The 26,227-nt window shown below is 45.3% G+C and overlaps 3 protein-coding genes across 4 annotated transcripts in view; 2 read left to right on the forward strand and 1 right to left on the reverse strand.

Annotated features, from left to right (window-relative positions):
* Positions 1-6,729, forward strand: part of DOC2A (double C2 domain alpha) — a 31,022-nt gene extending 24,293 nt beyond the window's left edge. The window contains exons 8-11 of the mRNA XM_072417191.1: positions 1,769-1,926; positions 5,505-5,586; positions 5,793-5,889; positions 6,175-6,729. Of these exons, the coding sequence (XP_072273292.1) occupies positions 1,769-1,926; positions 5,505-5,586; positions 5,793-5,889; positions 6,175-6,311 (474 nt within the window). The 3' untranslated portion in view covers positions 6,312-6,729. The remainder of the gene's footprint in view (positions 1-1,768; positions 1,927-5,504; positions 5,587-5,792; positions 5,890-6,174) is intronic.
* A 6,978-nt stretch (positions 6,730-13,707) lies between these two features.
* INO80E (INO80 complex subunit E) lies at positions 13,708-22,969 on the reverse strand. Of its 2 annotated transcripts, none has more exons than XM_072417193.1 (8): positions 22,919-22,969; positions 22,508-22,605; positions 21,616-21,686; positions 21,200-21,252; positions 21,029-21,104; positions 20,857-20,950; positions 18,702-18,830; positions 13,708-18,543 (listed from the first exon to the last, which is right to left on the reverse strand). In XM_072417193.1, the coding sequence occupies exons 2-8, from the start codon at positions 22,586-22,588 to the stop codon at positions 18,328-18,330; spliced, it is 720 nt and encodes a 239-aa protein (XP_072273294.1). In that variant the 5' UTR covers positions 22,589-22,605; positions 22,919-22,969; the 3' UTR covers positions 13,708-18,327. The 2 variants fall into 2 exon arrangements, with proteins under 2 accessions (XP_072273294.1, XP_072273293.1); XM_072417192.1 differs by lacking the exon at positions 22,919-22,969 and adding an exon at positions 22,716-22,857.
* Positions 22,970-23,198: 229 nt separating this feature from the next.
* HIRIP3 (HIRA interacting protein 3) overlaps positions 23,199-26,227 on the forward strand; it is an 11,416-nt gene continuing 8,387 nt past the window's right edge. Inside the window, exons 1-3 of the mRNA XM_072417194.1 lie at positions 23,199-23,331; positions 23,784-23,904; positions 25,873-25,993. Of these exons, the coding sequence (XP_072273295.1) occupies positions 23,261-23,331; positions 23,784-23,904; positions 25,873-25,993 (313 nt within the window). The 5' untranslated portion in view covers positions 23,199-23,260. The remainder of the gene's footprint in view (positions 23,332-23,783; positions 23,905-25,872; positions 25,994-26,227) is intronic.

The raw sequence follows: 26,227 nt of genomic DNA on the forward strand, positions 1-26,227 counted from the left end.
TTTCAAAAACGTAAACAACTCCATCACTGAAATCTAATAGGATTATTACTTTTCAATAGTTTAAATCTGCAGCTGGTGATCCTGCCATTAAGGTCCCTTCAGGGTGACAACACTGTTCCTGTTTCCCAGCGGTGCTTGTGTGTTGTCACCGGCCTTCCAATGGTGACTACAAGTTGTCTTTTTAGCACACATGGTCTGCTGTTGTCACCATTAGGAATCCCATCCTGAGAAATGCTATGGAGTGAATGTACAGTAGACAGGAATGATGGCAAATGTAGCCATATGTTGGCCCCCATTCAGTGCTGACGTAGGGCCCCCCACCCAACTTGGCACCTTTTGCACCTCCCTATGCTAGAGCTTCTAAAAATGTGCATTAGAAACTGCAGCATTCACTTGGCTGGAGGATAACCAGCATCATCTAGCCCCTCCCTCCTCACCCTGACTGGCCCCGCCCCCGAAGGAGCCTTAGTATGGCATGTGGGCGTTACCCTAGGTGGTCTGTATGCAAATACAGCCTGTCTGGGAACACCCATTCTCCCAAACTGACATACACCTATCAAGGCATTTTGAAATTTGCATAACTCCTCCCACTGCTTGTGAAAGTACTGAGGACAGGTGCATAATGATTTCAGGGAGCCATTTACAGGCCACGCCCACCAGCCACAATCTGCCTGCATTGCACAGAGAAGCACAGAGACCCCACAATGTTGTCACTGGGAGTACAATCAGATATATAAATAATGAAACAATGGATCCAGCTGACCAGAGGGGGCGCCGTTACAGTCCTAAAACAATGTAACAATTTCTGATGCCCTCCATTATTATTCATTCTTTTCTCTTGTGACATTTATTCCTAATTCCCACAACTCCTTCTGATGGTGAGGTGACACATGTCTCCATTCTCCCCCGTAATATCCCATCTTCCCCACCTGCGGGGGATGGGCAGAGGCGCTGAGCACTCAGCACAGATATATAATGCGATGCTTCTAGCGATGGCCTTGGCTGCGCACGTCGTGTTCTGCGCGGTGAATGTTCCCAGCATGCCGGCAGAACAATGGCAAGTGTGCGTCTGTGACCTCAGGGGGCTGAATCTACCAACATAAGCCAACGGGGTGACTACAGTGAATGGAATATGAATATATCATGAAAAGAAATGAATCCCATTCATAGAGGGGGAATCATCCGTCTTCTCAATGCACTGCACACTATAAAAATACAATTTCCATCCTCAATGCAGCCTCTTCCTCCTGTATCCTCTGCCCATCCTCGGCCTGGACCGGCTTTCTAAAAATAATGAATTACGCCTGACCAATGGCTGCTCATAGTCTCCATTGGAAACATGTGACAGGGTGACAACGCCAGAGCACAAATTTGAACAATTTCTCAAGTGCCGGAATAAGGCAGGATCACCAGGGATTATTATAGTGAAAGCTTTGGATTTAAAACTATTAAATGACTTAATTATGTGGTAGGTTAAGAGATTCTATTGATCAGGTTTGGATCTAAATAATTATTCATTGGTGAATCTTGGGTGAATCTGACAATGGCCCCTAATAAATATTCCCTGGGGTGTCTACATTGGGATCACCATTTCTCTTGCCCCATACCTGACCATTGCACAGGGCGAGGCTTTGCCATCTATGATGAGCATGGAAGTGATATGATTGGCCGACATTCTCTGAATTGTAGCGGGAAAGTCTCTGATTGGTTATAGCCATGGAGGCATGTCTCCTTCCAGCCAATGACGTGCTGTTCCCTGTGTCCACAGCTGGAGCGCTGCCAGGAGTGGGAGTTGGAGGAGAGGGGGAGAATCCTTCTGTCTCTGATGTACAGCACCGAGCGGGGCGGATTGGTGGTGGGGATCGTACGCTGCGCTCACCTCGCTGCCATGGACGTCAACGGCTTCTCAGATCCCTACGTCAAAACGTGAGTACTCCCAGTGCTGGGTATTTACCCACTCCGGGGATGGCTATGTGTGGTTGTGGCCAGGTGATGGCATTAGGTGTGTCGGAGAGCAGAGGATTATGGGAAAAGGTGAAAGTATGGCCAGGTGATGGCACCAGGTGTGTCGGAGAGCAGAGGGATATGGAAAAAGGATAAGGTGTGGGTGTGGCCAGGTGATGGCAACAGGTGTGTCAGAGAGCAGAGGATTATGGGAAAAGGTGAAACTGTGGGTGTGGCCAAGTGATGGCACCAGGTGTGTCGGAGAGCAGAGGATAATGGGAAAAGGTGAAAGTGTGGGTGTGGCCGGGTGATGGCACCAAGTGTGTCGGCGAGCAGAGGATTATGGGAAAAGGTGAAAGTGTGGGTGTGGCCAGGTGATGGCAACAGGTGTGTCACACAGCAGAGGATAATGGGAAAAGGTGAAAGTGTGGGTGTGGCCAGGTGATGGCACAAAGTGTGTCGGAGAGCAGAGGACTGCCAATTGCCAATAGCCACCATTGTCGAAGGGGCTCCTGAAATTTAGGGGATGGGTCACACACACCAGGGCTTCTTATATATCAGTACATTGTATCCAAGTTCTTGGTACATTTTAGAAGATTGTGACCCTGGCTGTGTCACCCCCCTCCCCCGGCTCAGTGATGTCACACCTATATAAAGCAGCTCAGACTGTTATTTCCATCCTCAGCTTCTGGGCGTCACGTCGTTAATCACATGTGCCAAGCGAAGGTGAAATGTGATAATGAATTCCAATGACGGCGCTGTCTCCGCGGGTGAATTAAAGACACACACACGTCAGGCGGGGGCTGATTGCTAATAGGAATCCCTGTAACTTTATTCTATGGGAGCCCCATGGCTGAGCTGGTGGGGGCACAGGCCGGAGCCTCCCAAATTCTCCATCGTCCAATCCTATTTTTGGTCTCCTCGCTGAAAATGGAGATGAGCGTACGTCAATCTACGTTCTATATAAATTGAGTGAGGGGTGTGCACAGGTGCACGCTCCTACCTCTCTTTTCTTTCTATCATTACCTGATGCAGCCAAGTCTGACACCAGCGACCCCACGGATGGGATAATCCTCCAGCACTTCCTCTCCCCCCTTCCACTGTCTATTAAAAACTTCACCTCTGACCCCCCTGCGGACACAGCAAGGATTCATAAATCCCGGCTATTGTCCTGAGGTGGGCAGATATTACCGCCATCGATCTGCCAGCAAAAAATCGATACCAGACATTTGTTAAAGTGTATTTCGGCTGAATACAGAAACTTTATGGGTGGTGGGAGGGGTAGTCAGGGTTTGAAATAGGAGCGGTGACACCGCCCTGATTGGGGGAGTTATTAGGTACAAACTAGCCCCACCCCCCACACAATGCCTCCAATCAGAGTCCCCTATCGAGCTGAGCTGGATACAATCATTTTCCACCTATAACTGAAACCCAACAACATGTATCTGCCCCATCTGATACCCCAATCCTTAGCCCCCCCCCCACCACCAGCTTCATTGAGGACGCTGCAAGGAGCCCCACCCTCCTTTAATTCCCCGCGAACGATCGCCCCCACATGGTGCCATATATGGTGCCGGCAATGACGGAGGGGCCTGTAATAGTCGCTGACTCACCCCCCTTACTCATGGACTTAATTGCAGTCTTGGTGTCCCCCCCCCCACTTGCATTGTGCGGCACCTGGGGGTCATGTGACTCAGGCAGCGTGCCAAGGTGCAGCTGACGCTCGGCTCACTCGCAGACGGTTATTTATAGACGGAGCCGTGTAGGCCGCACAGTTCACACGCACATGTGTCCGAGGGCCAAGCTGCCCAGGGGGCTTTTCTAAAATATGGGCCAGCAAAGGGCAAGATGGAGTAGGCGGGCAGGCAACCAATCATCTGGTTCTGCTCAGCTCACTGTGTCACAGTCATCAGTGTCCCCCTTTTTCCCTATGTGTCGCTTAAATTAGTGTCCCCCTCAGCTTCCTGTGTGTCACAATAATTACTGTCCTTCCAGCCATTGCACATAATGCCCCCTTTGTATCACCCTTTTTAAATTCCAATTTTCAGGCCCTGTTGGTGTCTCATTAAAATTCCCCCCCAATTTTTTGCCCATCAAGGTAATTATTCCCCCCCCTTCCCAGTCTTCCTCTGTGTAATACTCATTAGTGCCCCTCGCAGACCCCTCTGTTTGTCACATTAATTAGTGTCCCCTCTGCTCCTCCAATCCATCGTATTAATTAGTTGCCCCCAGCAGCTACACTCATTAGCGCCCCCTTGCTGGGTGTCACATTAATCAGGTCCTACCTCAGTGTCACACAAATCCGCATCCTTCTCATCTGACATTCATTACTTTGCCCTGATTTCCCCTGGGGTCATATCCTGGCTGCCCCCCCTGGGTGTAGCATTCATTAGTGCCCCCTCTATACACCGTGTTTCACGCTTGATTCTGCCACTCAGTGACCCCCCAATCCTGGAGATGGAAATATTGACGTTTCTCCATATTAAAGGCCGTGCTCTGCTTGTCAAGCCGCATTTCCTGCGTTGGCGGATCAGCCCCGACGTGTCAGACTTATATTAAATAAAATTCCTGTGGTGCATCCGGAGATGCAATAATAACCTTGGCGGCGGTGGTGAGGGGGCGAGGGACTAGCGGGGTCGATAACCAACATTCATACATGTGTAGAAATAAAGAACGCAGCACTATGCATCCCGCCGCACTCACTGCCTCCCCCTGCTGGCTTCAGCGATCACAACAGGTTTGTGTTGTTTTATTCTTCCTGTTACAGTGACAACGCTTCATGTCTGTCTCCCAGTTCTGCTTCAATGTTGTCATCCCATCACAGAGACTTTCAATGCAGTCTGTAATTGGCACTGTTATCATGCAGGGTTAATTATTTCTCCTTTGGCCGTAATAAATCATTATTTGTCGTCAGTGCAGCCAGAAATGTGTCCAAACTTTCCGCTCAGTTTGGCGGAACTGTGAGCATTCCGTGCACAGGTGTCATCTGCGTCCCCCGGGGAGGAAGGTGTTGTATTTTTAGTTGCAGATTGGCTTCCCAAGGGGTGCAGAGGAGACAGCTGTGCGGCAGGCAGGGCAGAGGGGGGCAGCACATGGAATATAGCACAATGCAGGCCGGGGCTGTCCCTTTGGTGGTCCTTCCCGCCACCCCCGACACTTTATCCCGGTCCAGTGACATCACAAAAATTCTGCATGGGTGGGGGGCACTCACATAATATAATTACTGGAGTACTGTGAGCTCAGAATGTGTGATGAGTCGCCCCCTAGGGGCAGTGTAAGGAAATGGTGGGTAGAATGACAGAGGGGTCTATTTATAGATGCTTTCACCCAAAATGCTTTCATTTTTTACATTGGATTAAATAAGAAAATATATGAAGGATGAGTAACAGTTGATTCGCACATTTTCTCTATTGACTCAAATTTTGGGTGAATCTTGGGTGAAACATTTAATATTAGACCTCAAACTGTCCAACCTGACAAAGCAGCACCATCATCCACCCCCCACATTTTTAACTGTGACCCCCTCCACCAGATCTTAACCCTCCTGTATTCCTTTGCAGATACTTGAAGCCGGACGTGGAGAAAAAGTCCAAGCACAAAACAGCCGTAAAAAAGAAAACACTGAACCCCGAATTTAATGAGGTAAAGGGGTCTGGAGCATTGTGCACCCCCCAAATCATTATTTCAGTTGAAAGAAGTAGATTCTTAGGTTTCTCTGTTTTTGTTTATCTGACCCTAAAATAAAATGCCCTTATATGTGCTTTATGAGGTTCCTCATGGGTGGGGCCTACATTTGTCTTTGCTTTCTTATTGGTTAAAATCATATCTCCCCTTTTCTGATTGGCCAGGAATTTTTCTATAAAATCTGCCTAATGGAGCTTCAGAAGAGAAGCCTGGAAGTGACAGTGTGGGATTATGACTTGGGGAAATCCAACGACTTCATAGGTAAGAAATGACAGCACTGGCGATGCTTATGACATAGGGCTAATATATTCATGGGGATTGGTAAAAAGGCAAAATACATTAGTCATTGGGTGATGCTTGATGATGGGGTACAAACTGAAGCATCTGGAAGTCTTAGGCTTCTGGTGTGAGCAGCACTGGAGGAAACCTAAAGCAGCGTTTTCCCAGGAAGGGTGCTTGATATTTATCCCTCCCATTTAGGCTGATAGCCAACCCCCACTAAGCGCTCCTTACCCTTTTGAAACCCTCACACTTTTTTTTCTACAGGAGGCGTAACCCTGGGAGTAAATGCCAAAGGGGAGTGTCTTAAGCACTGGATGGAGTGTCTCTCTTCCACCAATCAGAGGGCAGAACATTGGCACACGCTCACCAATGAGCTCCCGGGATCCACCTACACCGACTGAGAAATGCATATTCTTCTAGGCCGGAAAAAAGCCGAAGAACAAGGGCCGAGGGCAGGCAACACTCACTTGCGCACTCACATCACTCAACGCATTTCTGTCTATGAGGTGAAAATTTCATGCCGCGGGCTTAGCCAAGATGGCCGACGCCGAGAGCCTCATGACTCTGGAGGGATAGGCATGTTCATTGTCTATGTTATAAGAAGATGTCCGTTTCTTCTCAAGCCCTTTTCTGTTTCTTTAGATGGGAAACTCCCAGCCGGTAAAAAGAATTTATCCGAACGGTTGGGAATATTAGTCCAGTTCTACAAAGAAATTGAATCAGGTCAATACACAATCCATGGTAATTGTGCACAACCTAGCTGCTCTATGACCAACCCAACATACACCACACATTGCCTGTTCCATACAAGATGGCTGCTCATTGCCTGTTCAATACAACATGGCTGCTCCATGGCCAACCCAACATACACCACATATTGCCTGTTCAATACAAGATGTCTGCTCTATGATCAAACCAACATAGACCACACATTGCCTGTTCAATAAAAGATGGCTGCTCTATGGCCAACCAAACATACACCACACATTGCCTGTTCAATAGAAGATGGCTGCTCTATGGCCAACCCAAAATACACCACACATGGCCTGTTCAATACAAGATAGCTGCTCTATGGCTAAACCAACATAAACCACACATTGCCTGTTCAGTACAAGATGTCTGCTCTATGGTCAACCCAACATACAAAACACATTGCCTGTTCCATACAATCTGTGGCCAACTCAACAAACACCACACATTGGCTGCGCTATGGCCAACCCAACCCATCAACATCCACTGAAAAACATTAATCTGCTTTATCCAATACAACCAGTCAACATACTGGTTCCTCCATGTCCAATCCAACATACATTGCCATTAATGCCAAAATAATCTATACCAACCCAACCCATCAATATTCCATGCCAAACATACCTTTTCTATGACCAATGCATGTCAACATGCATTGTACGTTATGCATAACATTGACACAGACTGCAAAACTGCCCAACTCAATACTTCAAATTATATAAAGTCAGTTATGCCCAATATGGCGGCTCTATGGCCAACACAACACATGCTTTCAATGCATTGCAAAATGACTTCAGCATGGCCAATCCTACACATCAACATTCGCTTCCAGTTTGATACAACCCAACTGTTCAAAAGGCCAACATGTCAACACATCAGTTAGTGTCCAACATAGCTGCTTTAAGGTCTAATAAATAAAAGTTATTGATGTGCCACGACAGCTTTGGAATGGCCAACCCAGCACATGAACATATGCTGCCAATCTACTACAACCCAACTGTTCAAAAGGCAAGCCAACATGTCAACATACCTTCCAGTGCCGCACAAGGCTGCTCTATGGGCAACACATTAACATACATTATCAATGCTTGACAACATGGCTCCACTATGGCCAACCCAACATATGCTGCAAGTCAACTACAACCCAACTGTTCAAAAGGCAATCCAACATGTCTACACATCTATCAATGCCCAACAATAGCTGTTCTATGGGCAACCCAACACACGTTATCAATGCTTGGCAACATGGCTCCACTATGGCTAACCCAACACATCAACATACGCTGCCAGTCTACTACAACCCAACTGTTCAAAAGACAACCCAACACACCTGCCAATGTCACACAAGGCTGCTCTATGGGCAACACATTAACATACATTGTCAATGCTTGGCAACATGGCTCCACTATAGCCAACCCAACACCTCAATAGACATGTTTGCTTATTTTCCAATTTAGCCCAGTGACAAGAACTATCTTTCCCTTGCTCATATTTCACCATTTTATAGAAGGATCTTTGATTTTACGTATCCTTTACCTAAGGTAATACATAGGTGGTATTATAGTACCATGGGCGTATCTAGACCTGCTTTCAACCCAGCAGAGATGAATCTGCTTTCCCCATATAGAAATCCCCTAAATCTGCCACATAGGAGGTACAAATCTCCATTTTTATACAGAACAAAGCAAGGTAGCAATTAGCAGCCTCCTGTCACCAGTGCAACTAAATGTAAACCTAATATTATTCCACCTCAGATGAAGCATAGCTAATGTTCTAATCTCCCAGGCCCCGGCTTCCTCTTTGGCCCCGTTCTTAACATTCTCTGCTCTTTGGAGTGGATTAGCCAGCTTGGCTTTTTCTTTTCTAATTATCTGTGATTTGCATTTATAAATTGGATTTAACAAGGCCCCGGTGCAGCCAGCTCCCATGACAGCTCAGTGCGGCTAATCTGTAAGTGATCTGTCAAGCTGTTCCAAGCGTTTAATCATATCGGAAACATAAAGAGGCCGATGAGTGACAACGCCCCTCTGGGCTGGGAATGCAATTATTGATCTGTAACAAAGGCCAATTTTAGATCCTATACATTATGAAATTATTATTTACATTTGGTTGCACTGGGCTCTGTACTTGCTGGATTCTTCCTCTTTTATCGGACATTGGGATGCCAGGGTAAAGGGCAGCAAATATGGAAAAGGTAGACAGCTGCAAAAATGATTCCACTTTCAGCTATTCTTTTCTCTATTGAAAAGCATTGATTTCCCGGGCTGCCATATTGATTTACCTTCCTGTCTGAATAAATCAGAAATCTTTCCAACAGAGCCTCAGATAGCCACTTGTTACATTTTAATACATTAAGATTTATTTTTTTTACTGCCGAAAATCTTTATTACCTCAATACCAAAGTCCAGAAAAAGAGCACAGTGATTGGTGCTGTTCCCCAGCCAAGCTGATTGCATTGCACTTACTGTCTGTGCATGCGCAATTCCGCTGTTCTAACTAAATTCAGGCACTAGGAACCCAAATGGAAGGTGTTTAGAAGAGAAGTTATTCAGGAAGCTTCAATAGTCAGTAACGGTGTCCCCAATGTGTAACAATAATGGTGGAAGAGAATTATGAAGCAGGCAGGCAGTTCCTTGTCAGTATTAATGTACAAACCTCCACAAACCTTGCAGAATCAATATTTTTCTTACAAGCACATGGCCGTATTAAGGCCTCGGGCACCTAAGTAAACACTTATGCTTCTGATCAGTATTTGTCCCAGTATTTGCACGCTGGCACCTCCATCAGCAGTTCAAACAAGCAGGAAAGACGTACCAGAGGAATCAGCTTGTTCCTTTGATTTACTATGCAGCGATGTTATAGCCATAAACACTTATGTGTGTGCCCAATCTCAGATGGAGTAGATGTAGGCTTCTAAAAAATCACCACTTTAAATCTTGTTTTCTAGAATTCCTTTCCCGTGTGTTCCAAAATTGAGAATGTGGTCACTTACTGATGAGTGGTTGGAAGGTGGGACAGATGTCCACCCAAGGTGACCTACTAGAGGTCAAAGCTCACCCAATAAAACAGATAAATCAACCACTCCTGCAGATAATTATACAGAATTTCATGCTACACATTAGTACCTCAGCAGGACAATATAGTCCACCATGAACATGAAAAATGTTGGATTCAGGGCTTTTCGCCACAGGCTTCCCCTAATTTCAGCACGGTCATCTCCTGTAGCAGGTATTAGCCCTCCCCTGACAACTACGTCCTCCTTATATTAGCCCATTCACCTGTACATTTTCATTGGCTGCTTCTGCTGCCAGTCAGCTGGAGTAAACCAAGGCTCATACCCCCAAGGTTTGGACACTGCACCCAGGGCTATTAGAGGGATCCTCCATCGTAATGAGGAGTTGCCTTCACCACAGAGATAGTTGGTTTCAAGAGTTGGCAGATTCTGGTATAAGTGGTGGACACATTGTTGGTATGATAATATATTGCTTTAAAGGCTTTTTTATTAAATAGAAAATGTTTGTGTTTGATAAAAGTTGACATTTCATTCTGTGACCGCATTGGGGAGTCTTGGCAGAAGCTTTAACCATTCTCCCTTCTACTAAAAAAGCTGGACGTCCCATCCCTGAAACCATAGGTATTATGGTGGAGCAGCTTCTTTCCAACACCTTGGCTTTCAGATCCTCCACTCTTCTGGCACGGTTTTGTAAACTATTTTAGGGGGTGTGTGTAATTTGTCCCATTGGTGAGGTCAGGTGTTGATGTTGGATAGGAAGACCTGGCTCACCAATTTAGTTCATCCCAAAGGTGTTCTGCAGCGTTGAGGTTGGTGAAGGACACTCAAGTTCCTTTACACCAAACTGGTCATGCTATGACTTCATGGAGATGGTTATGTACACAGAGTACAGTCATGGTGGAACAGAAAAGGGTCTTCAACAAGCTGTGACCACAAGGCTGAAGGAGAACGATTGTCTACAGTGTCTTTGGTAGCATTGGCAAAGTTGTCTACCTAAAACATCATTTGGCCAGATAAGTAAGTGTGATAGTCAGGTGTCCACCTTTGCCATGTGGTATATATTCTTTCTATTCTTTATAGTTCTCCAGAATTTGCTGGGCTTAATCCCTATGCTGTTTGTTCATCCTCAGTAAAAAAAAAACACATCGATAGTTCAGTTGTCTTTCACTAGGAGTAGCAACAACTACACAAAATTGCATTGTGATAGTCATAGCTCTTCCTTGAAAAAGTTTGAGTTTCCATTTGTGTCACCAGGGCTGAATGGAACATTTATAAGTAGTGATGATTAGGTCTACAGTGAATAAACTATCTCTGTGATGGATTTTGATCTTCCAAAAAGCCCTGAGCTCAGTGTTAACAACCAACAAGTCCTTCAAGGCAAAGCTATGGAACATTGCACACCTTACACACATTTCAAGTATAATGCCAGACCATATGGATTAAATGTAAGGGTATCAATACCATAGACATGACATGTATCCCCTGCCGGCACTACAGACAGACTACATGAAGTGTGTGACATACACCAAGCGTCGCTGTCCCCATGCAACACACAACTATGCACACACATCTCTGGGCTATGCACACATGCCACACACTCACTCTTTGCACGTTTTTTCCTTTTTTCACTGTTTTGTGACTACTTGTTTTGTACGTTTGGGAAAAGGGTTGGGGGTAGGGTAGGTGGGTGGGAGGGGGGTCGTGATCTGTTTTTTGTATACTGGGGTGTGAGTCAGTGCTCAAGATACGCACGCAGGCACTGCATTTATGCAAACTCGTGTTTTTTGTAATTTTATTACTATTCTGTTTCGAAGTTTATAACAAGTGTCGCTGGTGAAAGAAAACAGGCCGGGTGAAGATATGACTGTTCTGAAACTCGGCCAAAGTCAACAGTTTATAAGATGTTCAGTCTGACTGTGGGGTGTTGATTTAAAGTTTGGAAATGCAAATTGGAGTCATCAAGTTGGCTGGTGGATGTCACGTTAAAGTTGGACTTGATTTGCAATGTTGAAGAAAAATCATGGGTTATTCAGGTGGCTTCTTCAGCCAGTAACAATCCCCAATATCTATACCCAGCTTAACCCAAGCACTATGGTGTCAGTCAGATGTGTTGATGGTCCGAGAAAATGATTGGAAGGGTTACATTTTAGGCATATACAGTAAGTTTTTTTAGGCTGGGTGGGAGGAACCTGTAGTTGAATGGTGAACTCTGTATTGTGACCTGACATTACAGTAAGCACTCGGCTGTTTTTGGATGGTGCTAGGTGCTGCACCTAGCTAAAAGGGTCTGGAGAAAAAAATGATATACCTGATACCTTATTAAGATTCCAACCACCATTGTGCTGTGCATTCTGGGACAAGAATTCAATGTTTAAGTTAGATGTCAGAAGGTGCAAATTGCTTATCAGGGTACAGATGGTAACACAGCTAAGTTAAAGATCAATATTGACTCCATAACACCTACTATTACCATAAGCCACTCTGATCTTCCACCCATATGGTTTAAGTTGTGATAACCAGTTTTGTGGCCATCCCTCCTATTAAGATCATCATGCGTACCTAGGAATACCCACCCTCATTCCAGCATTGGAGGACCTGACACCTGGCTATTGAAGGGTTGTGGATTAAGATAACTGGTAGGCTAAGTTCAAACAGGTGTGGGATCCAATCCCTACCACCCTCATTCATCCCCTGGTCATGGATGAGACGTTACATGGTGCATCTCAACAATGGGCACGGTTCCTTGGCTTGAGGAAGCATTGACTGCATTGCAACCTCACCCACTGTCTGAACTTTCCCTTGGTGTGTGTTAGAACCTATACTTTAAATTTAACAATTTTGCTGGAGCTGAGGGAGTGGGAGGAAATTGTGTTTTGTTTTTTTAGGGTGGCCATAGCTCACAGCCTTAAACATCTTGAACATTGCAAAATAAGTCCAGCTGCATATAGATATCTATTGTAGAGATACCACGACCTTGATAAATGAAAACCTTCTCAGACATTGCAGAGTTAGGTTGCGTCTTCTCCAAATGTATCACTGGGGTTGTCCTGTTGGTTGATTGGATACCAGATAATGGATAATGGTGGATACTAGAAGGGCTTGTTGGTGAAGGCCAACAATTGTACAGCTCGACCGAGGGGATTGCCCAGTTTGCCAGCCATTACCAATGCAGTCCAAATGTCTCAAATTTACTGTTTGCTTTTTATTACCGGATAGAGTGGTGAGAGTTTAGAACGCTTGTCGGCTTTTCATAGCGTTTGCCAAGAAATGTTTTTTTTTTGTCCTGGTGAACAGGAACAGCTGAATAATAATCTGCCACAGGGGACAGATGCTACAAACCAAGAGGATTTTCCTCACTTCCCTTTGTGTCTAAAAACTAATAACTTTACCCCAATCTATATAAAATGAAAAACATTTTTGGTTTAAATATACTTTAGGTGACATTTTTTGCATCTTATGATGTGATCTGATCTTTCTACAAGGTTATAATCTGTTCAGATAATAAAAGGTCAGCTGAATCATCATGCAAACACAAATTGACGTTATCACTTTTAAGTCAGCAACCCAAAGATTTCTGAATTCAGTCCGACATGCTAGGTCTGTTTGTTGAAGACAGGATAAGCATAACAGTCTGGACTTTGGGTTTTCAGGTGGGCAGCACTGAACCCCTTGTATGAAATGTTCCTTCCCATAGTCTTTCTTCTTCCAACATGGCTCCTACGATGGTCAATGGTATTGGGCTGGTTTTAGAATCTTTGCACAAGAGGCCTGTTCACATTCCTGCATTTCCTAAATGTATAATCTGCAACTGGTTATTTGGATATCATTTGCTGGTTAAGAGTTGATGGCAGAAAGCATGGTGGGTCCAGTTGCAATCTCTGAAGCGATATGTAGCAGATGGTGGAGATAGAGAAGCCCATTCAGGGTAAATCACACATGGATGCTGAATGTGTCTGAGCCCCCTGTATGTTGTCGGGTTCTATATGTGATATCCCCATGTTTCTATAATGACATTCAACAAATTCAAGGACAAATGTCTTTACAAAGCTCAAGGCAAAAGGTTTTTATTTTTAATAGCAATGTATGGATTTACAACATGTAGGCAAGATTATAATGAAGGCCGGAGGGCTAAACGTCTTCAAAGGTCAGTCGGTTGTAATCTGTGGAATCTTGATCAAAAGTGAATAAGGCAAAATATCTGGTTGCCCCTAGAAACCAACACGATTTCTGTCTTTTAATCTCCGGCACTACAAACATCAAAATATAATTGCTTTGGGTAAAAGTAATTTGATCTTTAGGTGAACCTGTTCTGCATTGAAGCCATTCCAGGGCTCATTATGGGTCTCACGTAGATGAAGTCAGATTGTTAAAATTAATAGCAAACTTGTTGTAAAAAAGAATACGTTGGCCGTCTTTGATGACCTTCTACAAATGCTGGTTGGCTTGTAATCAAATGCTTTCTAAATAACCAACCCAGAGTCAGTGAAATGCAGGGAGAGGTTACATGTTTTGTAATGATTTCTTAAAGGATAATAGAAGCCAAATTGTTTTATTTTTTTGCATAGCATATGAATTCTTTGTTGTCATTTGTTATCCATTTGAGAGATGCCCCTTTACTTCCTGGCCAGGGCACACAACAAGAATTGTAACATTTTAGATTATCTGTCACAATGGGTCCCAGCTACCCCAAAACATAAAGAGGTATCATTTCCACCTGTGGATAAAAAAACACAGGTGTTGCGAGGAGGAAAGTTCCAAAAGCAAACATATAAAGTCCAGATTTATTGTATTTCAACTCCGGTGTCATAAAACGCTAATGCATTTCAAGACCTTAGAGTTCCCTTCATCAGGACTTGGCACTGTTGAACAAAATATACGAGAGAAAGAGAATTGGTGGGATCCTGAGGAGCTGGTTGAGTTGTGGGACAGGATCAAGCCCTGATGAAGGGGGACCCTTCACTTCCTTGAAAAGCATTGGAATTTTGGAACATGAATAAAATAAAACCTGGCCTTTACTCGTTTCGCTTCTGGTCATTTCCACCCGACGCAAAGTGCTGACCTGCAGCCGCTTAAATCAGCAACACCAACTGCCTGAAGAGATCCAACCTTCTGCACATCCCCTTTGCTTTCCAGCCGTAAGAACATAAGAGGGATCCTTGGCCCTCACCATTCTATCCAAAGTTATAAAAACAAACTTTTGTGCTTTAGATAAATTTTATGACCTTGAAGACTTTCAGTAGAAACATGCATGGTAAAGCTATAAAAGACTGAAAAGGAAACTGGTATATACAAATCATGACTAATAAAGTTCTGAAGTGTCAAAACCAACTTGGAGGTGGGGTTAATGAAGCTCAGAAACTTTTAACCAGCAAGACAACAAATGAGACATTGGTTGCCAGTTCTGCCCATCACCTAAGAATTGAGATGGTCGAGTATCTAGAAGAGGGGTTTGGGTGGTTTTCTAGGCGCGGATGACACGTGGCTGGTTGTGCTTTGTGTTTGTTTGTGTCAGGTTTGGATTGGGGTGTAATGGAGGCTGCACACTCTGTATTTGCATGTCACAGTCTCCTCCTGATAACTGCACTCAATAAAGGCAAAAATCTGACCCGCTCTGTGTCCGAGTCATGTGTTCTCGCACACCCCACAGAATATGCTGCAGAATCTACACCGACCTGCAAGGCATTGCACCTTCACAAACCCAATCATACAATACATTCATCAAGTGCATGTCCAATATGGACAACGTGCAAAAAGGTCAGAACTTTGCATTTGTTGTGGTTCTTGCTGAAAAAAAAAACCCCATTTGGTGGCAACTGAATGGAAAATTAAATAAATCACAATGAGTGCAGAAGGTGTACAGAGCCAAATGTAGGAATGATGGAAACCTTTTATTGTAGGTACAGCTTGTGCACAGAGACGCTTTTAATGAGCACGGCAGAAACCCAGACCTTGAACTCGGTGTAGATGATGGGAATTACCTGTAATCAGCACAGCAAATGTCCAAGCCTGGAACTCAAGCCTGGAGATCCCATCAAAGGAGTTTTAGCAATATATCATTTTTAATAAGCTCTGTTTGAAATATGAGGTTACCAGTGTTGACGCCAATAACCAAATAAGTAACCTAGAAATTACTGAAGCAATTGGATCAGCATGACAGGGCAGGTCTGACATCTGGACAGCGAGAGCACGGAGACCAGCGGTGGTCCGCGGCACTGACCAGTGCAACCCCCAGCGGGGGTCAGGAAATGGACCCCGCTTGGAGGGCGCACTGGCCAGAGCCTCAGACCATGTCCCCCGTATGCCCTGAGCCTGCGATGCATACAGGGGACATGGTCGGAGGCTCTGGCTAGACATGACCCCCCCACTCTCCCATCGCAGGTGTGTGGGTTCTGACATTATGACGTCACTCTGGGGGAAATTTCTTCCCCTTTGAGTGACACGGCTCCCCGCACATGCATGGTCCAGAGTCCGTAGATTTAGTGACCTGCAAGCTCCAAAAGGATGGGGACCACTGCTAAAGGGGATATATACTATATCTAGAAATATGTAGTTCCCTAAACAATGTAGTATGTGTCCTAAAATCTCCCTAAAAGTAGCTGTATATCTGCAGAATGAAAACATCTAAGTCGGTGTTTCCTGAACTTTTTAACATGGGGGAACCCTTGAAATAACTTTCATGAAATTTCTTCTATAAGAACTATATCCACAGCTCACCGTACATTAGTGTGGTGGTCAGTGAGAAAAATCCATTGCTGTCCATTGGAAAGAATGTCTTCTTTAGAGACAGCCAAAAAAGATAATTGAGGTCAGTAAAACTAACCTGTAAGGTACAAATTGATCTTAGGGAACCCCTAGCAACCTCTGGTGGAACCCTGGGGTCTACAAAAGCCTGGATGAGAAACACTGGTCTAAGACATTGCTCGCAATCTAATGTTCCTACCATAGCCATATGTCATTAACAGAAACTAAGAGCAATTTTAAGGAGAAGTCAATTAACCTAACTGCATGTTTTTTTGGGGGGATGTGGAAGAAAACCAAAGAGAACATATAAACTCCATGCAGATAGTGTCATGGCCTTGATTTGTACCTTTGACCTAGCATTGCAAAGGATAGAGTGCTAGCGACTGAGCCCAGTGTTCTCCCCAGCCCTTTTTAGCCGGGCCTACCACCCGGCACTTTTCAGAAACCACCCAGCTGTTTTTGGGTGGTTACTGAAGAGTTGGGTGAAAATTCAGGGGCTGCCACCCACCTACAATTTTTTTCCACCCCGCTCAAAAAAATTTCTGGGTGGAGCACTGACTGAGCCTAATATGCTGCCACCAGTGCATCTCACATGAGAGCTCTGCACTGCTTCTTTACAAAGATGGCCGCCTCCACACAGAGACAGAACAAAGAATGGTAAGTCAGTAATTGGCAATAAGCAGTGGAGGGATGGTGGGGAGGAGCTGCGTCTGGCTGTGTCCGATGCATGGTGTGGAACCACAGGGCATACAGGCAGACCATCGGGACATTTAAATAATAATTCTTCCTCTGCAAAGAATTAGTCCTTAAATAGTAACAAAGTTACTTAAAATATTAAGTACATCAATAATATATTCCTATCATTAAAAAAAATGCTTACCAGCTCTTTCACAAAACAACTTTAGTTTACAAACTGATACAAGGCATGAAGGTAATGTAATCAGCACGCAGTACAACCTAAAATCCGTAAGTTGGTGCTTCACAATAAAAGGAAAAAAAAACAACTTCATACACGGCATTGGGTCAGTTTTAACTGATGCAGAGTCATGTGATGTCGTTCCACCAACAACCAATCAGGATTCAGCTATTCATTTTTAATGAAATGTAAAGAATGGGAAAAAAATTGGCTTCCTGCTGTCCTAACTTTTATTAATGAGCACCATTTACACTGCCGTCAGAGACTGTCTACTGATAATACTGAGAAGGGCAGACAGGAAATGTAATCAGACTCAGACGATGTATGTCAAATAAATGGATTACAGGCGAGTTATGGTTTCTGATTTTGGTGCAGATGTACAAAACCCCTCCATTACAGAGAACTAAATAATTCATCTATGTCCCCTGCTTTCGCTATAGATGGCCCATCCAACACATGGGGCCCGATTTAGTACAGCTCCCCAAGACTAGAGAAGTGGGTGAGGTCAGATACTGATGTATAAGAGCTGGATTGTCCCATTCATCTCAAGGCTGTTCAGTAAGGTTGAGGTCCAAGCTCCGTGCTTCCTCCACCATATTGGTCACAACATGTCTTTATTGAGCTGGTGTTGCACATCAGGGCACAGTCATGGTGGAACACACACAAAAAAAAAAATAAATAAAAAAGGGTCTTCACCAATCACAGGGTTGGAAGAGCACAATTGTCCACAATGGAGAATTACTTAAACCCTTCAGTGGAGACGGCCTGACCTCCGGCTCCACATTTAGAAGATACAGTAGGTATAATGGGTCATGTGTCCCCAAACTTGACCTTGTGGACCTTAGGGACTTCACCTTGTTTCAGGATCCTTAAAAAGATTTAGATGCAGATCCGTAAATTGAAGAAAATTCTTCGCTAGTCCTCTGTATAGACTATAGAAATAAAAGGGTCCTTGTGAACGGGTTAAGTGAGCAAAAACTTTTTTGCTCACTTTTTTTTATTCAGGAATATCGATGACCAAGTCGTCCTCTTCGTCGCCATCGAGGGGTCCCTCGTCTCCGCTGCCCTCGCCGCCATCGCTGAACATCTGTTGAGGGACAGTGCTGAGGATGGTGGGAGGCGGCGCGTGCTTGCTCGAAGATGAAAGGGATGGAAGGCCTGAAGAACGAGGGCTAAAGGGAAGGCCACAGCTAGAGGGAGGACTCAGAGGAATCTGGCGAGGTTACGGACAGGGAGAAAGGAAATCAGAATGTAGAAAAAGAAGACAGAAAAAGAGAAAAAAAATACATTAAAAAAGACAGCAACGCCATGGTTGGCGTTCACATCGGCACACTCACAAGTGCTCTCACCCGCTCACTCATACACAAGTACCTTGGGCTTCTTGGGGTTAATGCCACGGTTCTTTCTGTCTCTCTTGGGTCGGTCGGTTTTGGGGGGCGTGGAGTTGGGAATGGGAGCCAGATATTCCGAGGGGAACGGGGTGTAGGGGGGTGAGCTCATCTGATGGAGGGGAGAGGTGGAGGGGAGAGAACACAAGTCATGAGATGGGATGATGAAAGTCAGAGAAAGAGCCAGGGAGAAAAAAAATTCAGGGGGGACTGGAGAAGAATGAGGACCACCCTGAAGACTCACTGATATCAATATTATTTCTTCACTTTAAACCTGAACTCCAAAAGCAAATTTAAAAAAACAAAGGATTTTTGTCCATTCAGTACAGGGATTTACAGAACTCTGCTGCAGCTAAGCAACTACAGATCTTGTCCTATCCCCAAGACTGTGAATGAACAGTAAAAGGAGAAGCAGCACACTGATGAAGCTCATCACTTAGTTTGTTAATAAACTGCTCTTTGTAAGCACACAAACCGATTGGACCTTTCTGCTGCTTCTCCATCTATGTTCTGCTTTACCAGAGCTACAAGAGACTGATAGCAAATTCTGGTACTTACACTAAATATTATAATATAGAGATGACTTTTTGTAGATGTCTGGAGTTCAGCTTTAAGTGGACCTGTATAGTTATTTAAAGCAAATTTAAATACATAAAATCACATTTGGGGAAAGTACAAAACTCTAAAAATAGAAATCAAATACTTACCTGTATTTGTGCTATTCAGAACCCCTTCAGAACTGACCAGTGGTAAAAGTTTAATTACTTGGTGGTCCTTTGATATCCTCCTACCATTCAATTGCTGTATCTATTCCCACCTAAATTCTCCCACTGCATACACTTTGATAATAAAAAGATTACAGATAGATGGAGCCATATTTGTTCAGACATTATCTAGGTTTATTTCCTAGACTGAGATGCCGGCAGAATGACACAATCATAGAAATCCTCCTGCCTGTGCTAGAAATGCAGCCGAGTTATCTTATAAGAGACATCCTTCATTTTTCATGACAGTTAGTTCAGGTATATACATGAATGACCCCCTGCAAATTAAAATCTGCCCCCAGCCTTCCCTTCAGTCTTGCACAGTTGTACCGGCTCCTCTCCTGGACCAAAAAAAATGAATCCTATTTCTCTGCACACTGCACATTGGAGTTTGCAGAGAGCTTTGCCTCATTTCCTGGCTGGAGGATATCCAGCATCATCTATAGCAGTATGGCCTGACCTTTTTACCGTGGGGGAACCACTGAATATTTTTGAGGTGCCAGGGACCCTCTGCTATATTTACTATATATCCACAGCTCACAGTAAATTAGCATGATGGTCAGTGGGAAGAATTCCTCTTACATTGCTGGGCATTGGGAAGAATGTTGCCTGTATAGCTACCGAAAAAGATCATTAAACTGACCAGAGAGTAACAAACTGCTCCAGTAACTCCGAGCAACCCCTGGAAAAAAAACTAATCTACCCCCTTCCTGTACAGCTTGGCAATTCTCACTAATTATCCTTTCAATCAATGTGGCTCAACATCACATGTAGGCATGGACTAAGGTGGTCTTCATGCAAATCCAATATACCTAGAAACTCCACACCGTGTCATTGAGGCATTTTTATATTTGCATAACTGCTTTCAGAAGCAATCACACTGCTTGCAGTGTTCTCCCCAGCCCCTTTCAGCTGGGCGCACCACCCGGCACTTTTTAGTAACCGCCAGGCTGTTTTTGAGTGGTCACTGAAAAGTTGGGTCATAATACAGGGGGCCAGCACCCGCCTACAGCTTCTTCCCGCCCAGCTTAAAGAAATTTCTGGGGAGAATACTGGCTTGCATTAGGAGAGTTTAGAGGAATACTGAATCAGGGTGCTGTTATGTTTTTAGTCATGATCTGCCTGCATTGAATAGATGAGAACAAAAAACCAATAATTATATCACCGGGTCTGAAAATACCTTATTGGGTATTAAAGCAAATGTGCTTTATCCTGAATGTGATAATGTGCTTCAAACCTGTAATCAGAAACCTTACTGGACAAAGTTCTACAAATTTTTTAAGGTATCTCTGCTCATCCTGTGCATCATGTCATTCTGTTAGCAGGAGGAGTGAGACTTAGAGGCTACATATGACAGAAGAGGGTAGTACTTACTGCGCTCAGGTAAGACCCTCCTGTTGCGTGTAAGGATAAGGCTGATGATGATGTAGGTGGTGGGGAGGCAGGACCAGCCGAGGGGCTCCGCTTCCTGTAAAGGACATAAGAACAGATTGTAGAATACAACCTCTCACATTACCAGCCAAGCACAGAAGATGAGCCGACGTACCTCTTAGCTGTGGGGGTGCTGGTGTCCCGGCCTCCCTCTGTATCACTGTTCTCCGATGAAGCCGTCATATCAGAATCTGAGCAAAAAAAGGAGGAGGAGAAATGTCTCCTAAAACTTTATATTACCTACAATTCTTCCTACTAGCCCACTCAAATCCCTGCGCCATCATACCTGAGGAGTCGTCATCCACATTCTCATACTGAAGGATTCTGTCCAATAGGAAGCTGAGGAGAGAGCACAACGGTCAATAGGTGACACTCCGCTTTTGGCTTACACTGAGCAGATTATCTTTTAAGTCTTTTAAACAACCAAAAATTTTACAGTTGCCCCCAGAACACATAGTTACATAGTTAGGTTGAAAAAAGACAAAAGTCCATCAAGTTCAACCACTAGGGAAGTAAATATATCCCAGATATAAAACCCTATGCACATAGTTGGTCCAGAGGAAGGGAAAAAACCCTGGTACAACTCCAACAAGGAAAATAATTCCTTCCAGATTCCATGAGGAAATCGTGTGTCCCCTGGATCAACAGTCTGTTGTCTTTAATTTAATCCTCAGTGTGTGAATCAGCGCTACCAACATTTACCTTTTGTCCCGGGAAACTTTCAGCAGCTTCCTTTGAGCTCTCCTCAGCTCCTCCTGGAAACATTCCTGCTCCTGGGGAGAGAAAAAAAAAAAAAAAAGATGAGAAGGAGGAGAAGAGAAATAAAGACAGCGATTTCTCCAGCCCCTTCTAGCTGGGCGCACCACCCAGCACTTTTCAGTAACCACCCGGCTGTTTTTGAGTGGTTACCTTAAAGTTGGGTCACGCTCAGATAAAAAAAAAAAATTCTGTGGAGAATACTAAAAGAGAGAGAAAAAGACGAGCGAGTGGGAGCGCTGAGGGAGACTGGAATAGGAAAGGAGCCAGCAAGGTGGAAGAGGGAACGAGATGAGGAGACAGGGACATTTTTGGTTGCCCTTTTGCTGGATTAGACTTTCAGAGACCACAGCAGGGACAGATTTACACCACAGTGCGACAGTCCTGATTTATAAATGTATTTTTTATAGAATGAATGGAAGGGCCCAGTAATCACCCTGGCTCCTTTTAGCTGGGTGCACCACCAGGATGTTTTTGGGATGTTACTGAAAAGCTGGATTATAATACTGGGGCTGCCATCCACCTACAGCTTCTTCCCACACAGCTTAAATAAAAATATCTGGATTGAACACTGCAGCCCTAACCATATCCCAGAGGTTTCTCCCCCTTTGATTGACACCCGGCTCCCGCACATGAGTCAGGAGCCCGTGATTTTAGTGGTTCACGGAATCAAAAAGGTTGGCGACCACTGCTTTAGGTCACATGATCAGTTCTGGAGCTGTAGGACCACAACCCCCAGCATCCCTTTAGGTACCATATTGGAGGTGAACCACAAAGCCAGCTATGGCACAAGCTGCCGGTTATTTGGCTTCATGATCTGAGCGAGTCAGCGACTTACATAGATAAGAAACTTCAGCTTGCGTTTGAGATTCTTGTATTTCCTCTTATAGTCCACCTCACCGTCCGCCTGTCCGTTCATCCTCAGCTCGCAGGGCCCTGCGAAAATGAATAACAAAGGCAGAAAGTTACAATGAGACAACAGGATGCTGCGGGCCTAGAGGGGCCCCGGGTTACCAGTCACATGACCTGACAGGAAGGGTTTGCACCTCCAGAGTCCATTAGAACTCATAAAGAACAGGCACAGAAGGGTCAGAGATTCCCCACAGAATCTCCAGAGCTCCCAGCTAGAGACACATGACAGGAAGGCGCCTGCTTTCACCATAGGAGGCCATTTGGGTATAAAGGAGGAGCTGCGTGTCCCCAGGTGGGTCACAATGAAATTAAAATATTGCAATAAGGGAACTCTCACCTCACACACAGGTTCTTACTGTAACAGGAAGTCAAGCCTGGTAGGTTCCTGTGGTAACATGACGTCACTTCCTCTCATAGCCCCGCCCTCAAAAGGGCTTAGTACGTCGGCCATTTTTATGTAGACCAGCAGCCCTTTACATAACAAGAGAAATAGCCCACTCAATTATGGCTCCGGGGGCGGGGACATGTGACTGAGCTCTGTGGGCGGAGCGGGAAGCGAACTAGGGGATTGTGGGCGGAACCTACACTAAAAAGTGAAAGTATTGGTTGCTGCGTTACTTGCCCCGCCAATACGTGTGGGGTGGGCGGGGCGCAGGGCCCTGGGGTTGGAGGTTTAAACATGGCGGGAGAGCTGGAGCGGGAGATGCGGCACTTCACCCGGAGGCTTTTTCAAGGCAGCCCGGACCTCAGGTGCGGCACCGGGCGACATGACTGAGGGGACTGGGGTCCTGGAGCACCCAGATTCTCTCAGGGGGGCTGACAATGATGTTTTATGACGTCACGACAGGGCAGCCTGAAAAGAGTACACCTGTGGCCCATCTAGCAACCAAGTGGTTGCTAGGGGCTGCTTGCTTTATGTATGTACAGGGCAGGGGAGAGATGTCAGGTGACTGCTGGAGTGTTACCATAGCAACCTCCATCTCTTCCTATTTGCCCCTTTTTTATTATTAATAATAAACAGGATTTTTTTTATAGCGCCAACATATTACGCAGTGCTGTACATTAAATACCTTTATTGGTTGCTATGGCCAACAGAGAGGCATGTCACCTAAGGCGAGGAATAATTGCTGATAATGATTGTCACAAGTTTGATGACCGGTTCTCTTTATTCCATGTTGTAATGAATCTTCTCCATTGTTCAGCGTTCTCTCGCAGGCTCTGGTGCGCACAAAGTTCCTAAATCATTGCGGTCGATCGTCTCTGACCGCGGAGGAGCGCCGGACCCTGAAGATGATTGTGGAGGAAGAGCTGCTGAGGATGCAGGTACGCCATTCCTACACCCCATGATATGTGTGAATCATTCATGCAGGGTGAATGTCCCTCCCCCATATTATTCTAGCACTTTGACCCTTTGTGCATAAGTCTCCTGTGCCATAACCCACACAGGGCTTTGCATCCTCCCCATGTGATTGGTTCAGCTCTGTCACATGGGGTGTGTCACATGCTCTCCATACCCAGAAGTATGAGGTGGAGGGAAGGTGAGTCTGTGCTTTTGTAGAGTAATAAAGGAATTGTGTCCAGGATATAATAAAGATCTAGGCAATAAAAATGTCTTTATATTCTGCTGTCTTCCCTCCAATACAGGGCTGCCCCCCATTAGACTATTCCAGGAGTGTTTAATGCCCTCATCCTCTGCCCTGGGCCCGGCTCCACCCTCTAACCTCCTTCATCCCTACGGCACACAGTGATGATGATGAAGAGGTCAGGACATTGGGAGGGTTGAGGGGGCTGTGCGGGAGGACAGCAGCAAATGAAAGATTGGACACCATGGCTGCAGGAACGAGGGGGCAGATGTAGGAATCATAGGTGACGGGAATGAACTAAGGTGCACTGGGGGGGGGGTTAGAGCAGCAGGTGGCTCGAGGGGGGGGGGGGTCGGATCAGTAGGCCCCTAGAATGAGGGTGTGGGGGAGATTGGAGCAGCCAGCCCCTGGAATGGGGGTGTGGGGGAGATTGGAGCAGCCGGCCCCTGGAATGGGGGTGTGGGGGAGATTGGAGCAGCCGGCCCCTGGAATGGGGGTGTGGGGGAGATTGGAGCAGCCGGCCCCTGGAATGGGGGTGGGGGGGTTTGCAGTTTGTATCAGAGGCAGGTCACGTATCGTGTCATACTTGTGTTTATAGATTTTTATGACCTTTTGGTCTCCTTGGGGTGATCCGTGCACCGCGCAGACATTATGAATGAATCGTATAACAAGATAAACGCCATTCATGGGAATCACCCCGGGCGCAGTCGGCTTGGTTACATCTCTCTGGATCTTTTTCACTTCTGTCTCCTTAGATAGTTGGTGCTATAAATAGGCTTCAGGATAGCGCATAGCCAGCGGTGCTTCGTCCTCCCCTCCTTCTCATGTAGTCAGCATTCATCAGTCTCTCCCGATGCCCCTGAGTACAGAATTGTCAGCTCCCTCTTATATTCTTGCTTGAGTTGCCCTCCTACGACTCTCGCTGCATGAACTCTGACTAGTACTGCCAGGATAAAGCCCGGCCAGGGCACCCGCAGAGCCTTGCCAAGACTTTGTCCCCTCCAGAGTCCCTCTGACCGGTCTGCCTTCATTTCCTGTTCTTTGATTGGCTGTGACTTTCATATTCTCCGTTTCATGCATCAAAGATCAGGTTTCGTGTTACGGAGGAGGACGGAATCTCAGAATACCCCAGGAGGGTAACAAATCTTTACCAAGGAGATCTATCATCATCAATATTAAATCACTTTAAGAGAAAATATTCATTCTTTTAAACAAAATTCCCTTACCTGGAAAGATTTTCTTGCATCATACCGGTCGGTGAGGGAGCAGGGAGAGAGGACACAGATCTTTCCTGTCGCAACAAAGACTGCAGCTGACAAGGACGACTCTGTCGTAGTTCGGCAAGGTCTGGTACCAGTCCCTGGCCTAGTGGTTGGGGATCCCTGCTATAGGGGTCCAGTTATAGCCCTCTTTAGGTTGAAAGAAGCCTGGCATCCTTCAGCTGTCCTCGTGTGGACCCTCATGGTCTGGGCTGATCTCATAATGTTCGCGTTGCTCTCTCAGTCCTTTAGGATCGCCCACCTTTGCACATTATCCATCAGCTGCAGAGGTGATTACCTAAGTTCTTTATAATATTCCAGGATCCAAGTCGCTTTGAACTTGCTGCATATGAGGAGCTTGAAGCACCAGATGGGGTCCCAATTACATACACAGTGTACAGTAGGCATTCTCATTTGATAACCTTCTCTCTTTTTTTATCCTCTCTCAGGACGAGGATGCCAGCGATGATGAGCCTCTGATTAAAGTTCAGAAGAGAGCACGGCAAGAAAGCGGGGATGATGTAACAGAGGCCACGGAGCCACCTGGGAAAAAAAGGAAACCACTGGATGGTAAGTACAGGCAGCTCCTGTCATGAAGAAAGGAGGTATAGACCATATGAGAGAAGAGCCCAACCTGTTGTATTTATCTGCAATATCTGAAGCTATTAAAGTACATTCTTGTAATAAGAGGAATAGACTGCAGAGATGGAGACATAATCCTGCGCCTGTACAAAGCATTGGTCAGACCACATCTGGAATATGCAGTGCAGGTTTGGGCCCCAGTTCACAAAAAGGACATTGTGG

The sequence above is a fragment of the Pyxicephalus adspersus genome, chromosome 7 (genome assembly GCF_032062135.1).
Source record: "Pyxicephalus adspersus chromosome 7, UCB_Pads_2.0, whole genome shotgun sequence".
Lineage (NCBI taxonomy): Eukaryota > Metazoa > Chordata > Amphibia > Anura > Pyxicephalidae > Pyxicephalus > Pyxicephalus adspersus.